The 26,912-nt window shown below is 43.6% G+C and overlaps 1 protein-coding gene across 5 annotated transcripts in view; it reads right to left on the reverse strand.

The window, feature by feature from the left end:
• NCBP3 (nuclear cap binding subunit 3) overlaps window positions 1-26,912 on the reverse strand; it is a 41,638-nt gene that overhangs the window by 6,586 nt on the left and 8,140 nt on the right. Inside the window, exons 4-15 of one of the 5 annotated variants that reach the window (XR_638828.4) lie at window positions 19,987-20,112; window positions 16,682-16,810; window positions 16,345-16,421; window positions 15,197-15,305; window positions 12,139-12,238; window positions 11,455-11,558; window positions 8,778-9,084; window positions 6,928-7,082; window positions 5,117-5,278; window positions 3,909-4,071; window positions 3,283-3,444; window positions 915-1,165 (exon numbers count right to left, since the gene is read on the reverse strand). Coding sequence is in view for 2 of the 5 variants with exons in the window: in XM_009189377.4 (XP_009187641.1) it covers window positions 3,336-3,444; window positions 3,909-4,071; window positions 5,117-5,278; window positions 6,928-7,082; window positions 8,778-9,084; window positions 11,455-11,558; window positions 12,139-12,238; window positions 15,197-15,305; window positions 16,345-16,421; window positions 16,682-16,810; window positions 19,987-20,112 (1,541 nt within the window). In the remaining 3 variants the exon portion in view is untranslated. Of the gene's footprint in view, window positions 1-914; window positions 4,072-5,116; window positions 5,279-6,927; window positions 7,083-8,777; window positions 9,085-11,454; window positions 11,559-12,138; window positions 12,239-15,196; window positions 15,306-16,344; window positions 16,422-16,681; window positions 16,811-19,986; window positions 20,113-26,912 lie in introns of those variants that run through there. The other 4 variants (XR_638827.4, XR_002517933.2, XM_009189377.4 and 1 more) reach the window with 4 other exon arrangements.

Consider the following 26,912-nt stretch of genomic DNA (forward strand, 5'->3'; position numbering starts at 1 on the left):
CATCGCTGGTGGGAATGGACAACGGAAAATGGCACCACCGCCTGGAAAAGCCTCCTGGCGCCTCCTCCAAAGGTTAAAGGTGATCAGGACCCAGCCACTCCACTCCTAGGCATAAACCCAATGAAAACACCTGTCCGTGCAAAAACTTGTATGGGAATGTTCATAGCAACATTATTCATCATAGCCAAAAAGTAGGGCCAGGTGTGGTGGCTCACATCTGTAATCCCAGCACTTTGGGAGGACGAGGTGGGAGGATCACCTGAGGTCAGGAGTTCAAGACCAGCCTGACCAACATGGTGAAACCCCATCTCTACTAAAAATACAAAAAATTAGCCAGGCGTGGTGGCACGTGCCTGTAGTCCCAGCTACTCTGGAGGCTGAGGCAGGAGAATCGCTTGAACCCCGGAGGCGGAGGTTGCAGTGAGCTGAGATTGTGCATTACAGCCTGGGCAACAAGAGCGAAACCCTGTCTCAAAAATAAATAAAAAAATAAAAAAATATATATGTATATATAATATATATATCCCAAAAGTAGAAACAACTCAAATGCCCATTAACCAATAAGTGGATTAAAAAAAAAGTGGCGTACCCATAAAATGGACTATTATTCGTTAATTTTTGAAAACGAAATACTGATACATGCTATGTGACATGGGTGAACCCCAAAAATATGTGAAGAAGCCAGTCACAAATAGACACATAGTATATGATCCCATTTATACGAACTGTCCAGAACAGGCAAATCCAGAGAGAGAGAAGGAAGATCAGTGGTGGCCAGAGGCTAAGAGGGAAGACGGAATAGGGAGCGCTGCTAATGGGCTCAGGGTTTCTCTGGGTGATAGAAATGTTTTAAAATTGATTGCAGTGCTGGTGCACAACTCTGTAAATATACTGAAAGCGACTGAAGTGTACACTTTTAATGGCTGAACTGTATGCAAATTTTATCTTAATTAAGCTGGTAACAACAACAAAGGTTCATCCCGGCTGCGGTGTGCAGAATGGAGAAAGGGCAGAGACCAGTGAAGAGGCTGCTGTACAAATGCAGCTGGAAAGGACAGTGGCTGAAGTACGGGGAGGGGTTCACAGGATCAGACTACAAGGGGGCCAGAGAAGGAGACTCCATCCTGCGGTGGACGCCACAAGTTCTCCTGGGTACCTGGTAACTCTCCAGAGAGGAGAGTGGGAAACAAATGAGGTATCTGCAATTACCATCAAGCAGCAAACATGGATTTAAAATCTCCTACCTATAAGACTAAGAGGGATACACAAAGTGGGTAGCCCTGTGCCCACATGTGTGGGGAGCGTCCAGGGTAAAAGCACGCCCAGCTGCCTGCCAGAGGCCTGTCCTGACTATCCATTCTCACTCCTAAACGCCAAAGAAAAGGCCTCGTCATTCAGGACACACTCAAGATGTTGCAAGATCTGAGTGACTGAGAGTGGGCTGAAGGGTTAGAGAGGCTAATAAGGCCAGTAACTCCGAGAAGTAAAATCGTCAAACCTGCCTTTCCAGGTTCTCTCTCTGTGTCTGTGAAAACTGAAGGCTACTCAAGTGTGTATTTTTCTTGGTTAGATCAAAGACCCAGTTTTGACTGCACACCACCTCCTTCCAGAATGTCTTTGCTGATCTCCAGCAAGAGACTGGTGAGTGCTGAAAGGCCATGGAACAAATGGGCCTGAGCTGCTGGTGGAAAACCAAAAGCAAAGTCTGGGAAGGGGCATATTCTAAACCCTGCAGAGGCCATGCCAGCTGCGACCCTGACCACAAGACATCTCTGCCCCATTGCAGAACGAGAGACTGCTGGGATGGGAAAAGCCCCTGTCCACACCTCACGCTCGCTCTCAGTTGTCTCCTCGGCGCTTCCTCCAGCCACCTGCAATAGAAATTCATGCAGGCCAGCCCACCGCCATCACAGCTTGGGAAGAATAAACTGCCACTGAGACGCACCAACAAAGCCAGGAATTCTGGTACCAGCTCACTCAACTGCTAGATGGGAAAACTGAGGCCCAGGTCCATGGAGCAGAGCCAGGGGCTGACATCCAGGTCTCTGATTCTCAGACCCCCGCACTTCTCACTCTACCAACTCCCCAACCCCTGACCCTTCTTAAGAACCTGGCTCTCAGCCGTGTGCTTCACAGGGAAAGGAAAGCTGGGGAATCTCAGATGCCTTAAGTCTCAACTGGCGGAGAAACCAGAACCATCTCTCTCCTAGAATCCTATTAGGAAGCTGAAATATATCACAGTTATATGCTCTAATACTCTAAAGGGAGGGAGAAAAAGCAGGTTAATCAACAAAATATGGGACAATACAGTTTTTGTTGCAGCTCTCAAATCCTGCAGCCCTTTTACTTCCTTTATTAATAACAGTGTTCTGCATTCATTCGTGCCACAGTGTAATCAACTATCAATGTGACCATTAGCTCGGCCACAAGTACAGATCGCCAGGATCCAGGCTGCACTGTGTGCGGAACAGCCCAGGCAGGTGAAGAGTTGTGACATTGCAAAAAGGACCACGGCTTACGACCAGCTCTAACTCCCATGTTCCAGCAAGCCGAAGCGAAACACTGTTTCTCAAAACTGCAGAGGAATACAAAATTAAATACTACAAAACAAAAATCAGACAGCAAGAAGAAACAATCTACCTCCTCCTAATGGTAAAATAATCTGAAAGGAGTTTAAAAATAAATGAACTAAAATTTTCATAACTATTATCTTTTCTGCCAAGTTTTAAGATGTCTTCAGGTGCCACAACTTGGGGACAGAAAGAATAAATATCAATGTATTAACTTCTAGAGTGATAATAAACAACAGGACCCATCTCAGATGGATGGATTTTTTTCCTACTGGAGCCAAAAAGCAAGCTGAACTCTATGTACAACAGACAGGCTATACAACTAGAAGCATTTAAAAATAATAGGACTCCTCTCTCTGCCTTCTTCCAAAGAATAGAATATATATTTAACAGCACAAAAGAAGACACCACTCGAGCTTCCCCTTTAGCCAACAGGAAGAATTTCCACATATAAAAATTAAAAATTTAAACTTTCAAATCATTTGTGTTTTAAACATAATACAGACTTAAAAATTCTTTAACATTAACCCATAATCCCACCCCCAGCACAAAAATCAACCCCAAATCCAGACGTCACAGTTTTTTGTTCCTAAAAATCCCACAGCACTGAACTTGATCTTCACATCAAGCTGACAGCAAGTAAGAGGCCCATGACATGAGCAATCCCCGAGGGAAGAACGGAAGCACAGTCAATGCTGCAGCTCTTATCTACCTGGGCGGCACTGGTGCACCTCTGAGGTCAGGTCGGTGAGATTCGCCCCCACACTAGGGTCCCGGAAGGGTGAGCTGGCCGCTTCCCTCCTCTTCCCCCTCGAAGGATGTCCAATAAGCACCTGGGAATTGACTTTTCTTGGGAAAAGGGTGCTGGTAACAGCTGTCAGGGCCAAGGCAATAGTGAGAAGTTCAGTTCTCTGCTCTTTGGATGAACTGTGTAAAACATTTCTTTTAAAAGACACAATGTTAAAAATATTAAGAAAAATGTCTACAAAATCTGGAGGGCTGCCTTTTTCTCAAAGGGTAAAGCCTGTGGGGTGATGGGAAAGGAATCGAGGGCCCAGAACTACGACTCTGCAGCGAAAGATAGAGACGCCCTTGAAAATGTGTCCCATTCTTAAGACGTCTTGCCGAAGTAGCAAGAGCTGAGAGGGTGACTGTGTGAGCAGGAGCGAGAGGGCGCCAGCTCCTGCGGGGGAGGTTCCTACTGTGCGCCCCACCCTGTGCAAGAAGGTCAGGTTTTAGGGCAGTTGCCAGAGGCCCCAGGGGCATCAGGACTCTGCCTCTGAACCAGAGCTGCTTTCCCGACTAACTTCAATCTGGAGAGATGGTAAGTTATCTAACCGGCTCTTCTTTTGGCGAGACTGCTCTTTCTCCTTAATCAGAGCCCCCCACGCCCTTTGCAGCTCGGAGTCGTCTTCCTCAGCGCCAGGTGCCCTGTGATCCACTTTCTTCGTATTCTTTTCTTTGGTCTTGGGTGCAGATCCTAGGCGAGTCCATAAATTACCTGTTTGGATGAGATGGCATTTCACTTTCACAGTCAGCACTAAGAATCAGGGTGGTACTGAGGGGGCAGTGGCACTGCCAACACCTGCTGTGCAGGAAACGCCATCACAGTGCAGCCTTGGGTAGGTAAAATCTCATTTCCTGGGCCGCAGCCCCTGGCCTGCAAACAGAAGGGTCTGGACCCAGCAGGGGATTCTCACCGTGGGGGACAGGTCAGGTCCCTCCCTGTCACCAGACACACCAGAATCACCTGAGAGGCTGTTTCTTCCTGCTCCTGCCCTTCCCTGCTGAGACACCACCCGGTGTGCCAATCCATTCTGCCAGGGGTAGGCCATTCCCAGCTCCTTTCCAGCTTCAACATTCTACAAATCGATGGGCCTACTATACTGTACCATTTCAGAAATTCTGCCCACCATCCATTACTTTTTGAAAGATATTTCATGAAAATTGAACAATAGAGAAATACGTGTTTAGGATGTGGTGGATAGCCACATGATAAGGCAATTAAAAGTTGTTTTTGTTTTTGTTTTCGAGACAAGGTCTTGCTCTGTTGCCCAGGCGGAAGTGCGGTGGTGCCGGCGCCTACCACCACGCCCGGCTAAGTTTTGTGTTTTTAGTAGAGACAGGGTTTCGCCATGTTGGTTAGGCTGGTCTCGGCCTCCCAAAGTGCTGGGATTACAGGTGTCAGCCACCGTGCTGGGCCTAAAAGTTTTACTTATAAAGTTTATAAAATGTGGCAAACAACTACGATAAAATGCTATGTGAAAAAAGTAGGACTTGTATGTGGACAAAGACCAGAATAGCTCACATGAAACTAAAAAGATTTGTGCCAAGCAGAAAGAACCAGGAGTGTGCTATTTTTTCCTATGTTCTAAGCATTCCTTACTGTTGAGATGATGCTGATGCTGATACTGATGATAACTATAATGGAAAAGGAATAATCACTTATGTTTGTCAAGAGCTGTTTCTTGCCTTCTGCTCCAATACACCCATTGTCCTCCGCTCTCACTGAATCCCCATTCCCATCGGTTTTAAGCGTTACCAACCTGATTTCTTCTCCCGAGTATCGGCGTAGAGGCCTTTAATATCTTGCCTGGGAACACCGAGCCTACTGTGCACATCAGAAGAGGGCTCTCTCCGAACGACTGGGTTACTACTAAAAGCCTTTTCCGGAGAATATGGTCTTTTTCCTAATCGCTGGCGTATATCTGAAAAAAGAGAAAAATTGCACCAGTGACCATGTGTGTGCTTTATGCTCAGAACCAGCCGCCTGAGACCTCTAGAGGATCTGGCACTAACCCCTGCCCCGCCCCCCAAGTGAGGACACAGAGCCTGACAATCAGGCTGCTACGTAGTCTTCCTTTGTAGTCAGTATGGATATCCCTAGGAAAATTCGGACATAGGGGCTGTCAGAGGAAAAATCCTCAACTGACTGCTCCAGAACTAAATTTCTGAAGAAACAACCATTTTTTTTTGTTTGTTTTAAAGCAGAATCAAGCAGACTAAATAATTTACAAAAGTTTCAGCAAACAAAAAATCCTGTGAGCTCCCGGAAAGCGGAAGGCACAATCTTTGAACATATAAGTAGTTTCCAATAAACGTATTACATTTACCCAGTAAATACAAAGAGACTGGAAAAAGCAAAGGATCCCTCAATCCCCCCAGAAATCTGCCTGTCCTCTGGGGTTCCCTCTCACAACGACAGCAACAACAGAAACACACTCATTGGCGAGGCCCTGTGCCGAGGTCTCCTCTCACTTCAGCTTCTCTCGGAGAGCAGCACCCTGGTCTCTCCGGTCACTGAGGCCTGAGCTCCTTTCCTCCAACGCTTCCTAGCACTGAGTCTTCCTTCACAAGACTTCCTGTTCTTTATCCATTCTGTCCCCACCGACCTAGTTCAGGCTCGTTACTTTTTTAACTCTCTACCCCACCCCACCCCGCCCTCAAGTTATCTTTCTAAAACAGATACAGGATCAGGTTACTTCCCACGTAAAAAAAAATCAGGTTTGCCAACAGAGATCCTACCCTCTCCAAAGCCTGGCTCTAACGCTACCTTCACTGAGAAACCTTTCGCAATTTCCCTAGTAGATCTATGGTGGCTCTGCGTCTCCTCCAAAGGCTTCTAGCATTCCTAGCACCTAGCCCAGGGTCTGGCACATAGCAGATACGGCTGAAGACCTGCGGAATCAGTGTCTGAACATACAAATGATCTAGTTCAAACTCTTAACCATTCAGACAACCACCCAACTTAATTTCTATTATTCCTGGATATAAAGTATACCAGTGTCATAGAGTCAAATATGGTTGGCCCTCCTCATCCATGGGTTCCACATCTATAGATTCAACCAACTGCTGATTGAATATATTTGGGGGAAAAAAATAAGACACAACAGTACAGCAAAAAATAATACAAATTTTACAAAATACAGGATAAGAATTTATACTGTATTAGGTATTATAAATAATCTAGAGATGACTTAAAGTATATGAGAAGATGTGTGTAGGTTATATGCAGATAATATGTCACTTTATATGAGGGACTTAAGCATCAATGGATTTTGGTATCTGCAGATTTTGGTATCTGTAGGGGAGCGGGGAGGGGGTCCTAGAAGCAATCCCCCAGAGATACCAAGGAATAACTAATTATTTGGAATGAAAATATTTAAAGCTAGGTTTTCAGAAGTCTGATTATTTTTCATCTCCTGAATTTCCAACACCTAGCCCACAATTTAGACATGATGAACCAGCACAGCTAAATCAGTTCACAGATCACATGTTTTACTCAGGAACCTATCTCTGCCCCAGTCTGCTTTCTGGAGCTCAGAATCCAGCCAGGAATCCAAGAGAAGAACAGTACCTGATTTAGTACTGCTGACTGGTGGCCGCGGACGGGAGTGCTGACGCTTCTCATCTAATAGATGTCGGACATCTGCAAATTTCTCAGGTGGTAATTTGTTACCAATTCGGTTTTTGATATTGCTTGAAGATACACTATCTGCCCTCATGGAGTTCCTTTAAAAAGGGGGTAGGATGGGGCACCGTTAACCAACTTCAACTGTGAGACAAGGCCCAAACAACAATCTCACACTTTGGAGGAAACAATTTAAGAAATCCAGTCTAATATGGCCAACATTCACTTACAAATCCATAAACTTATAATTATTTGCTTATGGAAACCATGATCTGCCCGCTCTAAAGAGACTGGTCCGAGTAAGCAGGTTTTCGAAGGTGGTTTCCACACGTGTATGTGCTATCACAGAGCACGTAACTACAAGTCCCCCTCTTCCGGGACAAATGTTAAGTAGAGGCCTACAAAGGGATTGGGGCTTCCGCTCACACATGCTGTGATTTGGCTGTAGTGAACACACGGTATAGTCTACAGTCTCTCTCTTTAAAGGGCAGACATCTCTTCTAAAGAGATATGATACCATGCTAGGTGCCAGCACCGTTCCGGCAGCATTCTCTACCAGAAAGTTCTCTGAAAACTAAAAATGAGAATGTGGGGCCGGGCGCAGTGGCTCACGCCTGTAATCCCAGCACTTCGAGGCCGAGATGGCAGATCACGGTCAGAGATCGAGACCATCCTGGCTAACACGGTGAAACCCCGCCTCTACTAAAAATACAAAAAATTAGCTGGGCGTGGTGGCGGGCACCTGTAGTCCCAGCTACACGGGAGGCTGAGGCAGGAGAATGGCGTGAACCTGGGAGGCGGAGCTTGCAGTGAGCCCAGATTGTGCCACTGCACTCCAGCCTGGGCGACAGAGCCAAACTCTGTCTCAAAACAAAAAAAAGTGAACAGGCCAGGCGCGGTGGCTCATGCCTGTAATCCCAGCACTTTGGGAGGCCAAGGCGGGTGGATCACGAGGTCAGGAGATCGAGACCATCCTGGCTAACACGGTGAAACCTCATCTCTACTAAAAATACAAAAAATTAGCCAGGCGTGGGGGCGGGCGCCTGTAGTCCTAGCTACTTGGGAGGCTGAGGCAGGAGAATGGTGTGAACTCAGGAGGCGGAGCTTGCAGTGAGCCGAGATGGCACCACTGCACTCCAGCCTGGGTGACAGAACGAGACTTGCTTCAAAAAAAAAAAAGGAAAAAAAAAACCCTTCTGGAAAAAAATAAAGCAATACTTACCATCTTTTTAAACACGTATATTGTTTGTGTAATAACTAGACTTTGAGGAATTTATTTAGTTAGTGCAATTGTAAGAAAATAGAAACCTAAAGTCCATCAAAAAGTAATTGGTTAAATAAATCATAATACTTTCAAACAACAGACTACATACACTTGAAAAAAATAATGTCTACAATATGTTAAGTGAAAAATGCACAATGCAAAACTATAAATAGCATAACCTCATTTTTATAAAAAATACACTTTTATACAAATACATCTATAGTTTTTCCATGTGCCATACACACATACACACACACACACACACACAAATAGCTGAAAGGTCATTCGCCAAATTGCTAACAGTAGTTACTGTGGGGAAAGAGTGGGAATACAGATGATTATCACTGTCTAGGTTGTCTGTTGTTTTCATAACAAGACTCACTGCTTGTACAGAGGAAATATTGGATGCGTTTATTAAACTCCTACAAGGGACTGAAATCAGGATAAAAGATATAAAATTAGGAGGAATTAAGAAGTTATATTAGTATTTAAAATCAAATTTAAAGCTAGCATTGATAAAACAAAGTTTTACCTAATACTTTTCAACTGAGACTCCACTTCATCAGCATACATAGTCATTTTCATGCTTTTCTTTGGTGAAGGGGTGGAAATCATTTTCAGTTCTAGATCATAGTCCATTTCATCTGAGTCTGAGCTGCTGGCACTGGATCGTCTAGACGCACTCCGCTCCCGGGGCGGCTTGAGAGCCGGGAGCTCCTCGTGGTACTCTACCACCACTCTGTCATCTGCATCCATGTCCTGGTCTTCTTCCTCCTCTTCCTCTTCCTCCTCCTCCTCTTCCTCCTCTTCAATGGGTTCCTCGGGAACATTCACTAGCCCTGAAGAAATTAAACCAGAAAACATTAGGAAAAGCACTAAAATTAAGAAGTATGATTTTCCACTCGACATTGGTGACCTTTTTAAAAGGTGGGGTTCCCACCCCGACATTTCATTGGAGCACTATCTGTAACAGTGCCAAACGGACATTACTCTGATACTGCAACAGGAGGATGGCTAGGTAAAGCATGACGCAGCAGCCGAATCAAATACCATAAAGTCATTTAAAACACAACTGACCCTTGTTATTCACAGATTTTCTATTTGCAAATTTGCCAAAGTTATTTGTAACTCCAAAATGAATACTTGCAATGCTTCCATGGTCATTTGCTGGCACGCACAGTGTGGCAAAAAAATCTGAGTCACCAGGCACACACACTCCCAGCAGAGGTCAAACAAAGCAACACCCTGCCTTCCTGTTTCATCTCATGCCGTAAACAAGCATCTGTTTCAGTCTGACTGACGAGTGCCCCATTTTTCACACTTGTGTGCCTGCTGCTGATGTCACTGCTTAAAATGGCCCTGAGTGTTGCGCTGAAGCGCTGCCTAGCGTTCCAAGATGCGAGAGGGCACTGATGTGCCTTGTGGAAAAATACCACGTCAGGTAAGGTGGGTTCAGGCATGAGTTATAGGGCTATTGGCCGTGAACTCAACGTTAATGAATCAACAATGTATCTTAAATAAGGTGTCTTTAAAGAGAAACATATGTAAAACAAGGTTACATATTATCAACTGACAAAAATGATGTGACCAGAGGCTATGTGCATTCAGTATTTGCTAATTCAGCATTCACAGTGACTTTAGAGAACATAAGCACCATGAATAATGAAAATGGAAAAATACGATAAACGAAAGAAGTAGAATATAAAGTATATGTTCACAAGAGTTATACTACTTATTATGAAAATACACACATGGGAAAAATGTAAGATGAAATTAGTCATCATACAGGGTACTAGAAATAGGGGCAATTTGCTTTTTAATTTCCTTAATATGGAAATAAAAAGTGTATGATGAAAATATATTAAAGTAACTAAAACTGGAAAAGTGTAACTGTGTAACAGAAAAGTATATGTGTTATTATTATTATTTTGAGACAAGGTCTTGCTCTGTCGCCCAGGTTGGAATACAGTGGCACAATCTTGGCTCATTGCAACCTTGACCTCCCAGGCTCAGGCAATCTCAGCCTCCCAGGTAGCTGGGACCACAGGCATGTGCCATCATGCCTGGTCTGGCTAATTTTTTAATTTTTTGTAAAGACAAGGTCTCACTATGTTGCCCAGGCTGGTTTCGAACTCCTGGTTTCAACTGATCCTCCTGCCTTGGCCTCCCAAAGTGCTGGGATTACAGGTGTGAGCCACTGTTCCCAGACTATGTGTATTATTAACATGTAGATCTCAAATACACAATTTTGTACATACACATTAAATAAAATGTCTAAACTTCATCCCTTTCTGTCCCCATTGCAATGATAAATGTGTGTGTATGTTATTTTGTATGCTGACTTGGCTAGTTCTATTAGGCATGTAGAAGATTCCACAGATTAGGCTCAAAACAAGAATAATTCTTTATAAAATATAAATAAAATGGTTCTTTTACAATAAGCACCAAAAAAAGGAGAAAGAAACCCAGGTCATGATATTCCACTTTTCTGAGGCATTCACATGCACAAACCAACATGCACAAAGCACTCAACACAGCAGCCTATTTTTAATACAGAAAAAGAACAATACAATCAGTTCATCTGATAGAATAATTTTAAAAATTGTTTTTGGCCAGGCACGGTGGCTCACGCCTGTAATCCCAGCACTTTGGGAGGCCGAAGTGGGTGGAACACAAGGTCAGGAGTTCAAGGCCAGCCTGGCCAACATGGTGAAACGCCGGTCTCTACTAAAAATACAAAAGTTAGCTGGGCATGGTGGCGCGTGCCTGTAGTCCCAGCTACTCGGGAGGCTAAGGCAGGAGAACTGCTTGAATCCAGGAGGTAGAGGCTGCAGTGAGCCGAGTTCAAGCCACTGCACTCCAGCCTGGGAGACAGAGCGAGACTCCATCTTAAAAAAAAAAAAAAATTGTTTTCATGCAGCTGCTGATATTAATAGTAGAAAAATTAGGATCTTAAGGAAAGTTATGTTTTAATTTTTCCTATGTCACATTTTGCCTTTTTTGATAGAACAGCTTTTACAAAATCATTTGACCTCTTTGGGCAACTTAAAATTAATTGTGACTTGACTTACTTTCCTATATGTTGGCAGAGGGTGAGGGCAAGGAAGAGAGGATGATAAAGTTTGGAACCTTAAAAGATTGCATTAAGAATAAAAATATGATTTCAGGAGCCAAACATGTGTCTACCCAAGAGCTGAGCAGGCAACTACCAGAATGCCGATGTTTATACGACGTCAAGCCAACGTCATCCCCAATCAGGGCTCTCTTCTTGATCACGTCCCGCTGAATACGACGGGAATGATATCTTCGCTTCCTGCAAGAATGCCAAAATAAGCACACAATCAAAAACTAATAGGAAGGACCCTGAAATCCACTATTTCTTTTTTTTTTTTTTTTTGTGATGGAGTCTCGATCTGTCTCACAGGCTGAAGTGCAAAGGCACCTTCGCCTCTTGGGTTCAAGCAATTCTCCTGCCTCAGCCTCCTGAGTAGGTGGCATTACAGGTGCCCACTACCATGCAAGACTAATTTTTGTATTTTTAATAGAGACGGGGTTTCACCATGTTGGCCAGGCTGGTCTCAAACTCCTAACTCAGGTGATCTGCTCGCCTCGTCCTCCCAAAGTGCTGGGATTATGGGCGTGAGCCACCGCGTCCGGCCTCACTAATTCATTTCAACTACATGTTGACACAATGTTAGGTACTAACACAGATATTTTAAATGTAACTAACTAAAACTCAGCATTCCCCATCATTTACCACATTTAAGAATCTTGAATTCTTCCCTCTTGTCTTCCTACCAGTCTACACAGGGTTTAGACATTTCACCACAGAATGCCAACTGAAGGATTAAGAAAAACTTAAATACTATTGCATTTGAAGGTTTTGGGCTTACCATGAATTGCTAAGAATTCCTTTCATGCCTCCGTAATTTGGATTCCCATATTTCATGTAATACTGACTTCTTCTGGCTGCTCCAAGCTCCTTTTTGTCATCTACAAATGAATGACAATAATCACCTACGATTTCCTGAGAGTATGAAGACAATGTTGAATTTTTTTTTTAAATGTTTTCCATAACTGGAATCAGATCAGCGCAATTTGCCAACAAAAAGTAAAAATCAACTACCAACATTCACACTCTGAGTGCCCGCTACAGCAATGCAGTGTAGAGGGGACAAAGCAAAATACAGAGATGAACAAGGTTGAAACTGCTGTTTTGGAGCCAAATGACTTAATGGAGAAAACAAAAATAAACAATACAAGATACAAGGTTCCAAGAGGCATAAAAGAGCTTTAGGTCATTACAGGTACTCAGGAATCAAAAAGGCTTTCTCAAAATGGTGGCATTTTTGCCACCCCATGAAAGATGATATTCACTTTGGAATAACATGCCAACAACACAGAATCAGGATTAAGGAAACAGACTATATATAATTGCATGTATTTGGTAAATCATTTTTTCCAGCTTATTGTGTTCCTCAGAATGGCTTAAAAAAACAGCATAGTACTGTACATGTAGAATGTACTCAAATAGCCACTTAAATGAGTAAATGTGGTAAAGATCACATATGTCAAGTTGAAATGTCAGTTAACAGGAAAGAAAGGTGGTCAGTCATCATAAATTTTTGTCCAAAGCAGTAATACAAAGGCCTTCCACAGTTCTTGGACACTCTGACTGTAAAGAACAAACACCACTGTAAATATATCCAGTGCTGCAGGTAAACGTGACAACACAAACCAGTATGTATAGCCCCCAACCCCCAAACCCCTCAAACCATGCCCACCAGCTCCTTGGAGAAATGGCTGATTCCACATGTGGAGCAGGTAAGATGCAAAATGAGTCTGGAAAAGCAAGATGTTTTGCTGTGCCATAAAGAAAGAAAGGGGTTCTACCGGCCAAATCCAAGACAATTTGTAAATTAAAATACTGATATCAGGCCGGGTGAGGTGGCTCATGCCTGTAATCCCAGCACTTTGGGAAGCCGAGGCAGGCGGATCACAAGGTCAAGAGATCGAGGCCGGGCGCAGTGGCTCAAGCCTATGATCCCAGCACTTTGGGAGGCCGAGGTGGGTGGATCACGAGGTCAGGAAATCGAGACCACCCTGGCTAACACGGTGAAACCCCATCTCTACTAAAAATACAAAAAATTAGCCGGGCATGGTGGCAGGCGCCTGTAGTCTCAGCTACTCGGGAGGCTGAGGCAGGAGAATGGCATGAACCTGGGAGGTGGAGCTTGCAGTGAGCTGAGATCGCACCACTGCACTCCAGCCTGGGCGACAGAGCGAGACTCCGTCTCAAAAAAAAAAAAAAAAAAAAAGAGATCGAGACCACCCTGGCCCACAGGGTGAAACCCATCTGTACTAAAAATACAAAACTTAGCTGGGCATGGTGGCGGGCACCTGCAGTCCCAGCTACTAGGGAGGCCGAGACAGGAGAATTGCTTGAACCAAGGAGGCAGAGGTTGCAGTGAGCTGAGATCGCGCCACTGCACTCTGGCCTGGCAACAGAGCGAGACTCCATCTCAAAACAAACAAAAAAATAAATAAAATAAAATACTGATATTATTGGATGATAACCCACTGAATAAAGCAGCCAGGATTCTAAACTGAGGTAAATAAACAAACAAATACGTAAAAACAGACAGCTCTTCCGCAGAGCACCTGTCTACTAGTTAAGAAATGACACAGTCAGAAAGGCATCAACAGATACTAAAGCTACTGCAGGAAGCTCCGATGAGCAACAGCTATTTACATGATTTCAAAGTATCTGTCCACCAATTTTTTATTTTATTCATTTTTTAATTTTTAAAAATAGGGATGAGGTCTTGCTATGTTGCCCAGCCTGGTCTCGAACTCCTGGGCTCAAATGATCCTCCTGCCTCAGCCTCCCAAAGTGTTGCAATTACAGGCATGCGCCACTGTATCCGGCCAGCCCACCAATTTTTAAATTACAAATAGTAACTTTACAGTGGAAAAACCTAGTGATGATTATCTTAACCAAGTGAATAAAGTGAACGCCCCTAGGACTGGGACGAGTAAGTATCCCAGGCCTCCTGACGTGATGCCTTGAAATGACATGACATTGCTTCTGTGGCACGACTGTCTGAAATGCACAACCCAAATTCAACCACGAGGAATCATCAGACAAACCCAAACTGAGGGACATTCTATACAATAGTAAACCGATACTCTTGGAAAACATGGGAGGATAGAAGTAGTTCCAGCTTAAGGGGGACTAAGGAAACATTACATACTTACACACTCAGTCCTGGATGGATCCTAGACCTGGGGGCTGGGCGGGGAATATATAAAGGACATTATTGGAACAACTGACAAAATTTGAATATCGACTACGGATTAGGTAACAGTACTGTATTAATGTTAAATTTCTTGATTTTGATAAGTGTGCTATGTATAAGACAATGTTCTTGTTCTTTGGAATACATTTAGGGGTGATGGCTTTTGTCTTCAATTAACTCTCAAATGATTGAAAAAACCAATATGTGTATATGTGTATGCATATATACACATACACATTTTAAATGCCCACCAAAAGTCACCGTGTGTAAACAGTCTTATGAGAAGGGAATTAGAACTGAATGGTACATTGGCAATGTTCAGGAGGACGTTGCTGTAATAAATAAAGTTTCATTTTAAAGCTTGCATAATTCAGATGGTAACTGGCTGAAAACATATGGGGCAAACCAGTTTTAACAGAAAATAACTCACTTTAGCCAGAAGTCACAGAAATATACAAATAGTTAATATTCACTTTTAAAATCAGAAATTCCAACTCAGGTGGCAAATAATTATTTCATAAGCGCAGAATATTATAGTTAAAAAGGAACTTTGAGATTACTTGATCTAACTTCTATTCAAAAAAGAAGGATGTCATTCCATAATAACTCATTTTGATTGAAAATACGAAACAATACCAAATATCGTATTTACCTTTTGTAGCAAATCTCATGAATAACCTGTTTCCTTTAGCAAGTTTGTTAGCTGGACGAAGATCGTTTCTTAATAAAGACTCCTCTTCTACCTGAGACAACGTGTCCAACTTAAGAAAGAAGAGTATTTTTAATATAAAAATTAAAGTCCTTTTGATATTTATTCAGTAGTAAAGCTACCATCAAGAAAAGCATTCTACCTTTAATACTTGCAAGCATTACAGCACTAGTTCCTCTGTAGAATTTCTAACTCAGAGGTTTCCCCTGCCCACCTTGTCTAAAAGAACAGTCTCCATCATTCTCTATCCCCTACCCTTTAGTTTTCACAGCACTCATCGCCACCTGACACGGTATAAGGTATCTGTGCATCAGTGTATCCTCTGTACTCCCCACTAGAGTGCAGGCTCCAAGAGGGCCAGGACTTTGTTTAACTTGAAGCTATATCCCTAGCACTTAGAATACGGTATATAATAGGTACTCAGGAAATATTTTTTAAATGAATACATGCTAATATTTTTAACAATAGTACATAATCCATTAGGAAGTATGCCATTACTTGCTGTTTCTTCATTTTACCAATTAGATAACACTTCAAAGTATTTCTCAATAAAACTATTTTCTCTTTTGTAGAAGCATGAGTACTATTCTGAGATTTCAAGGTGAATTGTTATATCCACACGAACTTAAAGGACAAGAGCCTGGTGCACCCTCAGAAAGTCTAACGGTGAAAGCTAGAGAGCCGGGCACGGTGGCTCAAGCCTGTAATCCCAGCACTTTGGGAGGCCGAGACAGGCAGATCACAAGGTCAGGAGATCGAGACCATCCTGGCTAATACGGTGAAACCCCGTCTCTACTAAAAAATACAAAAAACTAGCCGGGCGAGGTGGCAGGCGCCTATAGTCCCAGCTACTCAGGAGGCTGAGGCAGGAGAATGGCGTAAACCCGGGAGGCGGAGCTTGCAGTGAGCTGAGATCCGGCCACTGCACTCCAGCCTGGGCGACAGAGCGAGACTCCGTCTCAAAAAAAAAAAAAAAAAGAAAGAAAGAAAGCTAGAGGAAAAAACACAACTAAGTCTTTAAGGCTTAAATTAAAAAGACAGTAAGCAATTTTTTACAGTAACTTTCCACCTGTCTTTCCACTGTTACTAACCTCCACATCACTGGAATTCTCATCTTCAACCTCTCCTTCTTCAGCTTCATCATCCTCTGAACTGTCCTCCTGCTTATCTAAAATGGAATGTGAAGGACAAGACGAAACAAGATAAAATATTTCATATAATGAGATACAAGATGAACTATCTCATATAATTTTAAAAGTCCAGTATTTTCTCCTATTTCCTGATGATCTAAAGCATCACAGCTTAGTTCAGAAATGCTTGGTGATGAGATGCTACATAGAGCTCTGCTCAGAAACTCAAAGGCCCACAACAGCACTGTGTAAAGAAGAGGACTTTCAGACCCCAGTTCCCTCCTTTGTGTTCAGTTACCTTTTTTCCTTTTCTCGGCTGACTTGTCCTCACTGGCATCCCTGCTTCTTATCTTATCCTGGGCAGGCAGGGAGCTCATATTGATAAGTGCTCGTGTGGCTGTCATTTCATCCAGCCAAACTACATTACCTAAAATAAAATGTAAAATAAGACATTACATGGCTTTGCAAATGGTAAAAGCTTCTTGAGAGCAGATTCCGCATCGCATTCATCACTACAGCCTCATCTAGCAACAGATTATCATCAGTAAATATACAAACCAACTAATGAAGAGAAACACAGGCCAGGCATGGTGACTCAAGCCTGTAACCCCAGTACTTTGGGAGGCTAAGGCAGGAGATTTGCTTGGAGGGAGATCATCCTGGGCAACATAGTGACACCCTGTCTCTACAAAAAATAGAAAAATTAGCTGGGTATGGTGGCATAAGCCTGTAGTCCAGGTACTTGGGAGGCCAAGGTGGGAGGATGGATTGAGCCCCGGATATTGAGGCTGCAGTGTGCTGAAGTCACACCACTGCACTCCAGCCTGAGTAACAGGGTGAGACTTTGTCTCAAAAGAAATGAAAAGTTAAAAATAAATAAAAAAGAAAGAAAGAAAGAAAGAGAGAGAGACGGAAGGGAGGGAGGGAGGGAAAGAGAGAGATGAAAGAAAGAGAAAGAAAGAAAGAAAGAAAGAAAGAAAGAAAGAAAGAAAGAAAGAAAGAAAGAAGGAAGGAAGGAAGGAAGGAAGGAAGGAAGGAAAGAAAGAAAGAGGGAGGGAGGGAAGAAGAGAAAGAGAAAGAGAAAGAGAGAGAGAGAGAGAAAGAGAAAAAGAGAGAGAGCGAGTGAGAGCGAGTGCACTCTGGGAGGCCGAACCGGGCGGATCATGAGGTCAGGAGACGGAGACCATCCTGGCTAACAAGTTGAAACCCAGCCTCTACTACAAATACAAAAAATTAGCCGGACACGGTGGCGGGTGCATGTGGTCCCAGCTAATCGGGAGGCTGAGGCAGAATGGCATGAACCTGGAAGGCAGAGCTTGCAGTGAGCCAAGATGATGACACTGCATTCCAGCCTGGGCAACAGAGTGAGACTGTCAAGAAAATAAAAAAAAAAGAAAAGAGAAGAAAAGGAAAGGGGGAAGGGGGAAGGGGAAGGGGAAGGGGAAGGGGGAAGGGGGAAGAAGGAAGGGAAAGGGAAAAGAGAGGAAAGGGAAGGGAAAAGAAAGAAAAGGATAGTAAAACCTCTCTGATGAAATTAGCCTAGAGCTGCATTTCCAAACTGGGTTCCACAAAATAAGTATTCCATGAAAAAGGGTTGTGTATATTAAAACTACTTGGGACAGAACACAGGTAGTTAAATACTGAATATTCAAGTATTAGCAGTTCTTGATGATAACTGTCAAATAAGTTTGGATTGTCCTTTACACTACCGCCCCCTACAGGAAGCCCTTTGCTGTTCCTTGTCGGGACGTGCTAAGTGATGTTCCCCCTTCCCTCTGGAAAACATGGGTGATGGAGGTATCCCTGGGATATGCAGAATGGAGGCATGACAGCCAGTTGGCTTTGTAGCAACTAATTTAATGTGCCCCTTTAAGGAAGATAATTTAGCAAGAAAAGGGTTTTGAGAAGTCTCACAGAAAATAAACCTCTTTAACTTTGTTTAAAAGAGTATTTCTCAAACTTCTGTGTCCCCTGTATCTCAGTTTGGGAAATGAAGGTCTGAGGCTCTCACTTCTGTTACTAATGTGCCACGTGGCCTTAGGCAACATGTTCCTTCCTCTGTTTCTCAGGTTCTGATAAATAACACGAGGTAGGTGAACTATGTAATTCTGAGAGCCCCTCCAATTCTACTATGCCTTCACAGTTTTAATGACTGAGATCAGGGTTAGTAAACTATAACCCTCAAGCAAAAGTTAGCCCACCACCTGTTTTTTATTTATATTTGTGCCAGCTTTATGTAGGTATGATTAATATACAATAAACTACATACATCTACCACCTGTTTTTTGGTTTTTGTTTTTTTGTTTTTTCTGAAATGAAGTCTTACTCTGTTGCCCAGGCTGGAGTGCAGTGGCACTTTCTCGGCTCGCTGCTGCCTCTGCCTCCCAGATTCAAGCAACTCTCCTGCCTCAGCCTCCTGAATAGCTGGGATTATAGGCATGCATCGCCACATCAGGCTAATTTTTGTATTTTTAGTAGAGACGGGGTTCTGCCAGGTTGGCCAGGCTGGTCTTGAACTCCTGATCTCAAGTGATCTGCCCAAAGTGCTGGGATTACAGGAGTGAGCCACCATGCCTGGCCTACCACCTGTTTGTGTAAATAAAATTCTACCAGAAAACAGTCACGCTCATAGTTTACGTATTATTTATAGTTGCTTTCATGCTACCACAGCAGAGCTGAGTACGTGTGACAGAGACCGTTAAGCCTACAAAGCCTCAAATATCTGTAATCTAGCCCTTCATAGAAAAAGCTTTGCCGGTTCCTGATTTGGATAGTGTAAGTTAAACAGAAAGAAAAAAGGAGAAAAATGTTTCACTCAGTCATGTTTCTCCTTCAGTGAAGACACCTTCCGAAGAGAGCAGCTAAGAAAACCAGGCTGCTATCCAGGGTGCTACCTAGTAGGTCAGCCAGCTGGCAGCAAGGAAAGCCAGACTAGACGTGAGTCAAGACAAGAAGCCAGCAAAGCAGTAACAAGAGGTCAGGTCAGACTTACAGTAAGCAGACAAGTTAAAATTACAGTTGGCCCACAAGGTGGAAAGCTCATGGGTTAGGGCAAGCAGGTGATATTCTAGAACACGCAGTTCAAGGCAAGCAGAAAGGAGAGGTCTACGAGAGTGTTTAGCTCTAGGTCATTCTGTCTATTCAGAATGACACTCTGTCGAGTGTGTATTCTGGTCTCTCTCTAGGTCAGAGACACAGGCAGAGTCAGCCCTCTGAGTAACAGTACAGAAGGCAGCAACGACAAAGTCCAAGGCTCTGAAAATGCAGCCCCAAGTCTATGCAGTTGGATCCTCTCCTTTACTGGGAAAAGGTGAGTGTTAAAGGGGCCTCACTCAAGTACGGCAGATTCAGAAGCCAGTAACCCACCTCCTAGAGCCCTGGCCACCACCTCTAAGCTGACTTGGAAGACTATGGGGTATGGGCTGGCACACTGGTAAAGGCATGCTGGGTTTCACTGCTCGACAAGTTTTTCTCTCCTGGACTAACAGCAGAAGTTAGGCATAAACAACTAGTATGAGCCATAATCATTCATCATCTCTGATGGCAGGACCTCTTGAAAAATCATCAACAAAAGCATATTCACAGAAAACTCGGTGTACTTACAGGAGGTATCATCCAACCATTCGATGTGAGCTGGAGGATATTCTTTAAAATAGGAAAAGACATCTTGGGTGCTCATCTCATCTACTCCGCAAATATAGATTGTCTCCAGTCTCACTTTGGGAATTGCTAGAAAGACAAGACACAGAAAAAATGATAGAATTTTCCTGCCCGCAACTGCACATCCCATCCACCCTCCTTCCTAACAGTTCAGACAACACGAGTTTAGAAAGAAACATGCTGAGAGAAACTACAATTATTTCAAAAGAGCACGAGACACAACAGTAAGATAAACTACCTTAATTTTTATCACTGAACAACAGCATTAATTCGGAACAGGCGTATCAGGCTCAGAAAGATCAAACAAAGGGTGTTGATAAAATACATGATACCTCTCCCCACATTAATCTGTAGCAATCAGAGCACTATCAAGCTCAACGGGAGTATTTGTTGAAGCTAACTGGCTGATTCCAAAATTTTTAAATGTATATTGAAGAGAAATGTGCAGTAGTGGAGACAATTCTGAAAGATGCTGCCCATGACTATGTCAAAGCATGAAACTAAAGAGATCCTACAAGTCAATTAAGAAAAAAAAGACAACCCAAAATAATGGGCAAAGGACATGAGTAAGCAATTTACATAAAAGGAAATACAAAAGGCCAATAACCATGTGAGGAGATGGGCTGACCTCACTACCGATCATTAACATGCACATGAAAACAAGAGGATAGCAGTTTTCCCCGACCAGATTTTACATCTCATTTTTCCCGCGTCTCTGGTACTTGAATCAAGATATCTTACATATTTTAGTGTGAAATGTTGGCAGTAAGTAGGGGAAAGAGTTACTTCCCCTGCTGGTGGGCACCGTCACTTTGAAGGGCAAACTGGAAGGGTCTATTAAAAACGTAATTCTGGCCAGGCACAGTGGCTCAAGCCTGTAATCCCAGCACTTTGCGAGGCCGAGACGGGCGGATCACGAGGTCAGGAGATCGAGACCATCCTGGCTAACATGGTGAAACCCCGTCTCTACTAAAAAATACAAAAAACTAGCCGGGCGAGGCGGCGGGTGCCTGTAGTCCCAGCTATTGGTGAGGCTGAGGCAGGAGAATGGCGTGAACCCGGGAAGTAGAGCTTGCAGTGAGCCGAGATCGCGCCATTACACTCCAGCCTGGGTGACAGAGCGAGACTCCGTCTCAAAAAAATAATAATAAAATAAAATTTAAAGAAAGAATTTAATGTCTGTTACTCCCAAGCATGTTTTTACATGCTAGTAACAAAATTAAAAAATTTTTTCTCCCATCCTTCTTCTGCAGATATATGCTACTACTTCTATTTAAAACAAAAAAAATTTTACAAATAAAAAAATGTGTTTAACAATTTTAAACACATAATAATTTTAAATCTCAAAGAGTTAAGAGATGCGTTTAACAGGAGCCCATGTGAGTGTGGCCAGAGTAACTCAGTTCAGTACTTTCCTGACAGCCCAGATTTAAAAAGATAAAGATACCGTGAAGATTTATGAATCCAGGTGGGCATTGTGGCTCATGCTTATAATCCCAGCACTTTGGGACGCTGAGGTGGGAGGACTGCTTGAGCCCAGGAGTTCGAGAGGCCAGCCTAGGTAACACCAGGAGACCCTATCTCTACCAAAAATTTAAAAATTAGCTGAGTGTGGTGGTGTACAGCTACAGTCCCAGGTACTCAGGAGGCTGAGGTGGGATTGCTTGAGCCCAGGAGGTTGAGGCTGCAAAGAGCCATGATCGCACAACCGCACTCCAGCCTGGGCAACAGAGTAAGACCTTTTCCAAAAGAAAAAACCACCGTGCTCAGCTAATTTTTTTATTTTTTGCAGAGATGGGGTTTCACCATGTTGCCCAGGCTGGTCTTGAATTCCTGACCTCCAGTGATCCGTCTGTCTCGGTCTTCCAAAGTGCGGGATCACAGGCGTGCACCACTGCACCCAGCGCCTGCCTCTCTCTCCTTTTTTTTTTCTTTGTATCTTTACCTGCTTCTTTTGAACAGGATTATCCATTGCCCAAGTTTTGATGTGTACGACTTCTCTAACTTCAAATAGACATGTGAGGCTGGGTGCAGTGGCTCGTGCCCGTAATCCCGGCACCTTGGGAGGCCGAGATGAGAGGACTGCTTGAACCCAAGAGTTTGAGACCAGCCTGGGCAACATAGTGAGACCTTCTCTATTTTTTTTTTTTTAAAAAAAGACATCTGAGGCCAGAAATTTTGTTCCTTATACTCTTTCCTGTTTGCTTTTAAGGTATTTCTTCACCTGTAGGTTTTTTTAATGTTGTAATGTTATGATGCCCTTGGCAATTATTTTTGTCATTTTTTTTGGTCTTTGTTTTCTATGCTAGTCTCATTTAAAATTAATGTTTTTTGTCAGATCAACATGTCTCCCTAATGTATTCTCCCTAATCCTCGGTCTGTTGCCTCTATCATCACTTGGGGCTCTCCTTGCTTTCTGCTGCCTTCTAGGAAACCATCTCCTTACTTCCCTTAGGCTCTTTCTGTTCCAAAGTCATGGCTTTTAACTCCAAGCACCGAGAAGGCCCTTGGACCCAATCAATCTTATCCACATTCAGGCCTCTGTTCACTACTGCACTGCCAGCCACTAACAAGGACTTTCTGGGGTTCCCTGGAAAAGAGAAGGTGGCGAATTTCAGGTGAGCACAACTTGCCAAAGCACACAGGCAGGAGAGAGACAGATTACAATGAGAATGGCACGATCTGAACGACTAATGCCAGGCTATACAGTAACATGGAAGTGCTGACCATGGACTGTCCAGGGAACGAAAAAAAGCAATGTGACTACAAAGGAGAAAAACAGAAGTTCACGCCCATAAGAGATTAGAAGGAAACACAGAATATTGACAATGACGGGTGTGGATGGTAGACTGTGAGCAACTTTTCTTCCTGTTCTATGTTCCAAATTTTCTTTGGTGAGCATGAACTGTTTGTAAAAGAGCTAATGAAGAAAAGATTAGAGTCCAGAGTGAACAGGCTCATCAAAAATGCTGACAGCAGGCTGGGCACGGTGGCTCATGCCTGTAATCCCAACACTTTGGAAGGTCCAGGTGGGCAGATCACCTGAGGTCAGGAGTTCAAGACCAGCCTGACCAACATGGAGAAACCTCGTCTCTACTAAAAATACAAAATTAACCAGGCGTTGTGGCTCATGCCTGTAATCCTAGCTACTCGGGAGGCTGAGGCAGGAGAATCGCTTGAACCCGGGAGGCGAAGGTTGCGGTGAGCCTATCATGCCATTGCACTTCAGCCTGGGCAACGAGAGTGAAACTCTGTCTAAAAAAAAAAAAAAAAAAAAATGCTGACAGCTTTCTTTTTGTGTTTATAGCAAAATCTGCTTTGGGAAGATGATGCAAAAAAAAAAAAAAAAAAAGGCAGAACTGTTGACCTATTTTGCTATTCTGCTAACAACTATCATTAAAGAACAGTCAAAACTCAAGTTAGGTGACAAGAGCATAAGAATTTAGATTTAAATCTTCTAGTCTAGAATTATATCCCACGTACTAACTCAAACACACAGCTACGATTTCAGAATTAGGTAGTAATCTCTAAAAAGTAGCAGGGAAGTACCTTAAAACTGTGAGAAGGGTTAATCCTGTGCAGGTTTTCACAAAAAAAAAAAAAAAAAAAAAAAAAGGAAAAATTCCCAAATCTCATATTGAAAAGCTCACTGTCTCTGACATTTTTTTTAAAAAAAAGGTTATTAGAATCTATGACCCCTTTAAAAACTAAGTCTTAAGCCAGGTGCGGTAGCTCACGCCTGTAATCCCAGTACTTTGGGAGGCTGAGATGGGAAGATCACTTGAATCTAGAAGTTCAAGACCACCCTGGGCAACACAGTGAGATCCCATCTCTAAAAAATAAATAAATAAATAACCAAATCTTTCCCACAGGAAATGACGGCAGTTCCGTAAGGAGCAAGCTCCAAGGCTGTGGATGAAACAAAAAAAGGCACACTAACCTCATTTCTTTTTTGATAGGATTACCAGGTCAAGAAATTCAGAGAATACATAGATGGGGCTCTATTTCAAGTTCATTAAGGCATGTAATCCAGTTCCTCATGACAGTAAAATGAACCGTGGGCCTTATGGTAATAGAATAAGACTTATGATACTGGAAGACACTGCCCACCATTCAACCACTGGATGAAGAAACAGAAGCCATGTGTACACAATGGAGAGCAAGAAGCTGAGGAGTAGAGCTAGGAGCTGAAAGGTGGAGTTACGATGAAAATTCACTCAACAGACTGAAAGCAGAGGTTTGAAATCAACAGGACGTAATTTAATAGGAATACATTTAAAAGTAATTTTTTTTTTAAAGTGCCTCAAGTACATGATGAGAAAGCCTGCTCTGATGGGCACCATTCCTGGGGAAAAGACCTAAGTCCTCTGGCTGCATACAGGGTGAGTGCAACACTGAAATGGCGGAGACAGAGACAACGGTGAGTGACAGTCCTGCCATTCTCTCTGTGAATCCAACCATAACTGGAACGTGTATCTCGCCTCAGGAAGAACAACAGAAACTGCAAAGTGTTTAGAAAAGGCAGACCAGAAAGTCACGACACACGAAGCAAAGCTGAGGGAATGGGCAGCAAGCCTGTGCCTCCACCACCCGAAGGACTACTGGATGAAAGGACTTCACAGTCACACAGCAACTAACAGACAGAAATTACTAGAAGGCAATGCTCAACACAAGTAAGTATCCAAAAATAAAGTTGCCTGCTTCATAAATAGTTCTCACGCCATCACTTAAGAAACATTCAGGCAGCGGCCAAAAGACCATTAGGAAGTTTGCTAAAAGGCCTGCAGGGCTGGGCAGAAGATTAACCTAGATGACCTCCAAGGTCTCTTCCACCCATGAAAGCTTGAATCTTGGGCATAAAGAGACCAAAGCTGTTTGACACTGAATCATTCAAACATAGCAAGTCATTCTTGATGCAGAAAAGTCTAGTGTACCACATCCCAAACTGTTTGAATGCTGGCAGAGCAGTTAGGAACACAGGTTTCAGTCCGATCAGCCTTTGAACCTCAGCCTTCCTACTTACTTAGCTGTGGGACTACAAGCAAGTTTCCCAACCTCTTAGCATCTTACTTTTCTCCTCCGTGAAATGGAAATAATAAACACCTTCTCCTCACAGGGCTGTTGAAAGGGTAAGTTAATCACATAGCAGAGTGACTGGCACATAGTAAGCACTTAACAAATGTTCTCTTTTATTATTGTTGTTGGTATTAATAACAAATAACTTGAACTTGACAACTAGTGTGGATGCAGGAGTCAACATACTTATTCCAATTTCCTCACTCTCCCAAGAAGCTAGGTCACTTCAGTGATGGCTGGGAAGATGGAGAACACCAGATATTGAGAACTAACATTAGCTGGGCACCTGCTGTGTGCCAAGCGCCACTCTATGAACTGGAACATTTTGTTACAGTCCCCAGCAGCCCTATAAGAATTCCTCTCATTGGCTGGGCGTGGTGGCTCACGCCTGTACTCCCAGCACTTTGGGAGGCTGGGGCGGGTGGATCACGAGGTCAGGAGTTCAAGACCTGCCTGGTCAACGTGGTGAAACCTCGTCTCTACTAAAAATATAAAAATTGGCTGGCCGTGGTGGCAGGCGCCTGTAATCCCAGCTACTGAGGAAGCTGAGGCAGGAGAATCATTTGAACCCAGGAGGCGGAGGTTGCAGTGAGCGAGATTACACCACTGCACTCCAGTCTGGGCGACACAGCGAGACTCCTTCTCAAACAAACAAACAAAAAAACAACTACCCGAGAAGATACAAAAAGAATAACTATTGGCTGGGTGCGATGGCTCACACCTGTAATCCCAGCACGTTGGGGGGCCAGGGTGAGTGGATCACAAGGTCAGGAGTTCAAGATCAGCCTGGCCAAGATGGTGAAACCCCGTCTCTACTAAAACTACAAAAATTAGCTGGGCACAGTGGTAGGTGCCTGTAATCCTAGCTACTCAGGAGGCTGAAATAGGAGAATTGCTTGAACCTGGGTGGCAGAGGTTGCAGTGAGCCGAGATTGCACCATCGCACTCCAGCCTGGGCGACAGAAAGAGAGAGGAAAAAAAAAGGCTGGGCACAGTGGCTTACACCTGTAATCCCAACACTTTGGGAGGCCAAGGTGGGTGGATCATGAGGTCAGGAGATTGAGACCATCCTGGATAACACGGTGAAACCCTGTCTCTACTAAAAAATGCAAAAAATTAGCTGGTGTGGTGGCGGGCGCCTGTAGTCCCAGCTACTCAGAAGGCTGAGGCAGGAGAATCGCTTGAACCCAGGAGGCGGAGCTTGCAGTGAGCTGAGATCTCGCCACTGCACTCCAGCCTGGGCAACGGAGCAAGACTCTGTCTCAAAAAAAAAAAAAAAAAAAAAGAAAGAAAAGAAAAGAAAACCAGTAACTCTCCCTGGGACCTATCTAACCCCAACTAATGTAAAGTGGTCTGAGATGGGCAGCAGGGTTCCCCAGGGCTCAGGAACACTATCCTAGGCCCTGCTGCCTCCTGGACAAAGAATCGATTGAAATAAGCAAGCTTCCCCAGCTGACATCCATGGCCGGCCTTATTGCCTGTTTTAGGAGTATCTTTAGAACCGTGAGATTGGAGTTGTATTTTAAAAAAATTTTTTTATATTAAAAGTTAACCCCAAAAGTAATCCTATTAAGGTAAGTATCGTATTTCCATTTCACAGACAAGGAGACTGAAACTAACAAGGCTCAAGAACTTGTCCTCAGTCACAAAGGAACTGACGCTAGATTCCAGGAGGCTTTTGCACCCTAAAGAGCTCCAACAAAAGAAAGAAAGCATTTCAAGTGGGTGAGCAGAGATGCTCCATGGGGGAAGTGACACCTGAGCAGAGATAAGGCACGGGACAAGGAAGGGCA

The sequence above is a fragment of the Papio anubis genome, chromosome 17 (assembly GCF_008728515.1).
Source record: "Papio anubis isolate 15944 chromosome 17, Panubis1.0, whole genome shotgun sequence".
Taxonomy (NCBI): Eukaryota; Metazoa; Chordata; class Mammalia; order Primates; family Cercopithecidae; genus Papio; species Papio anubis.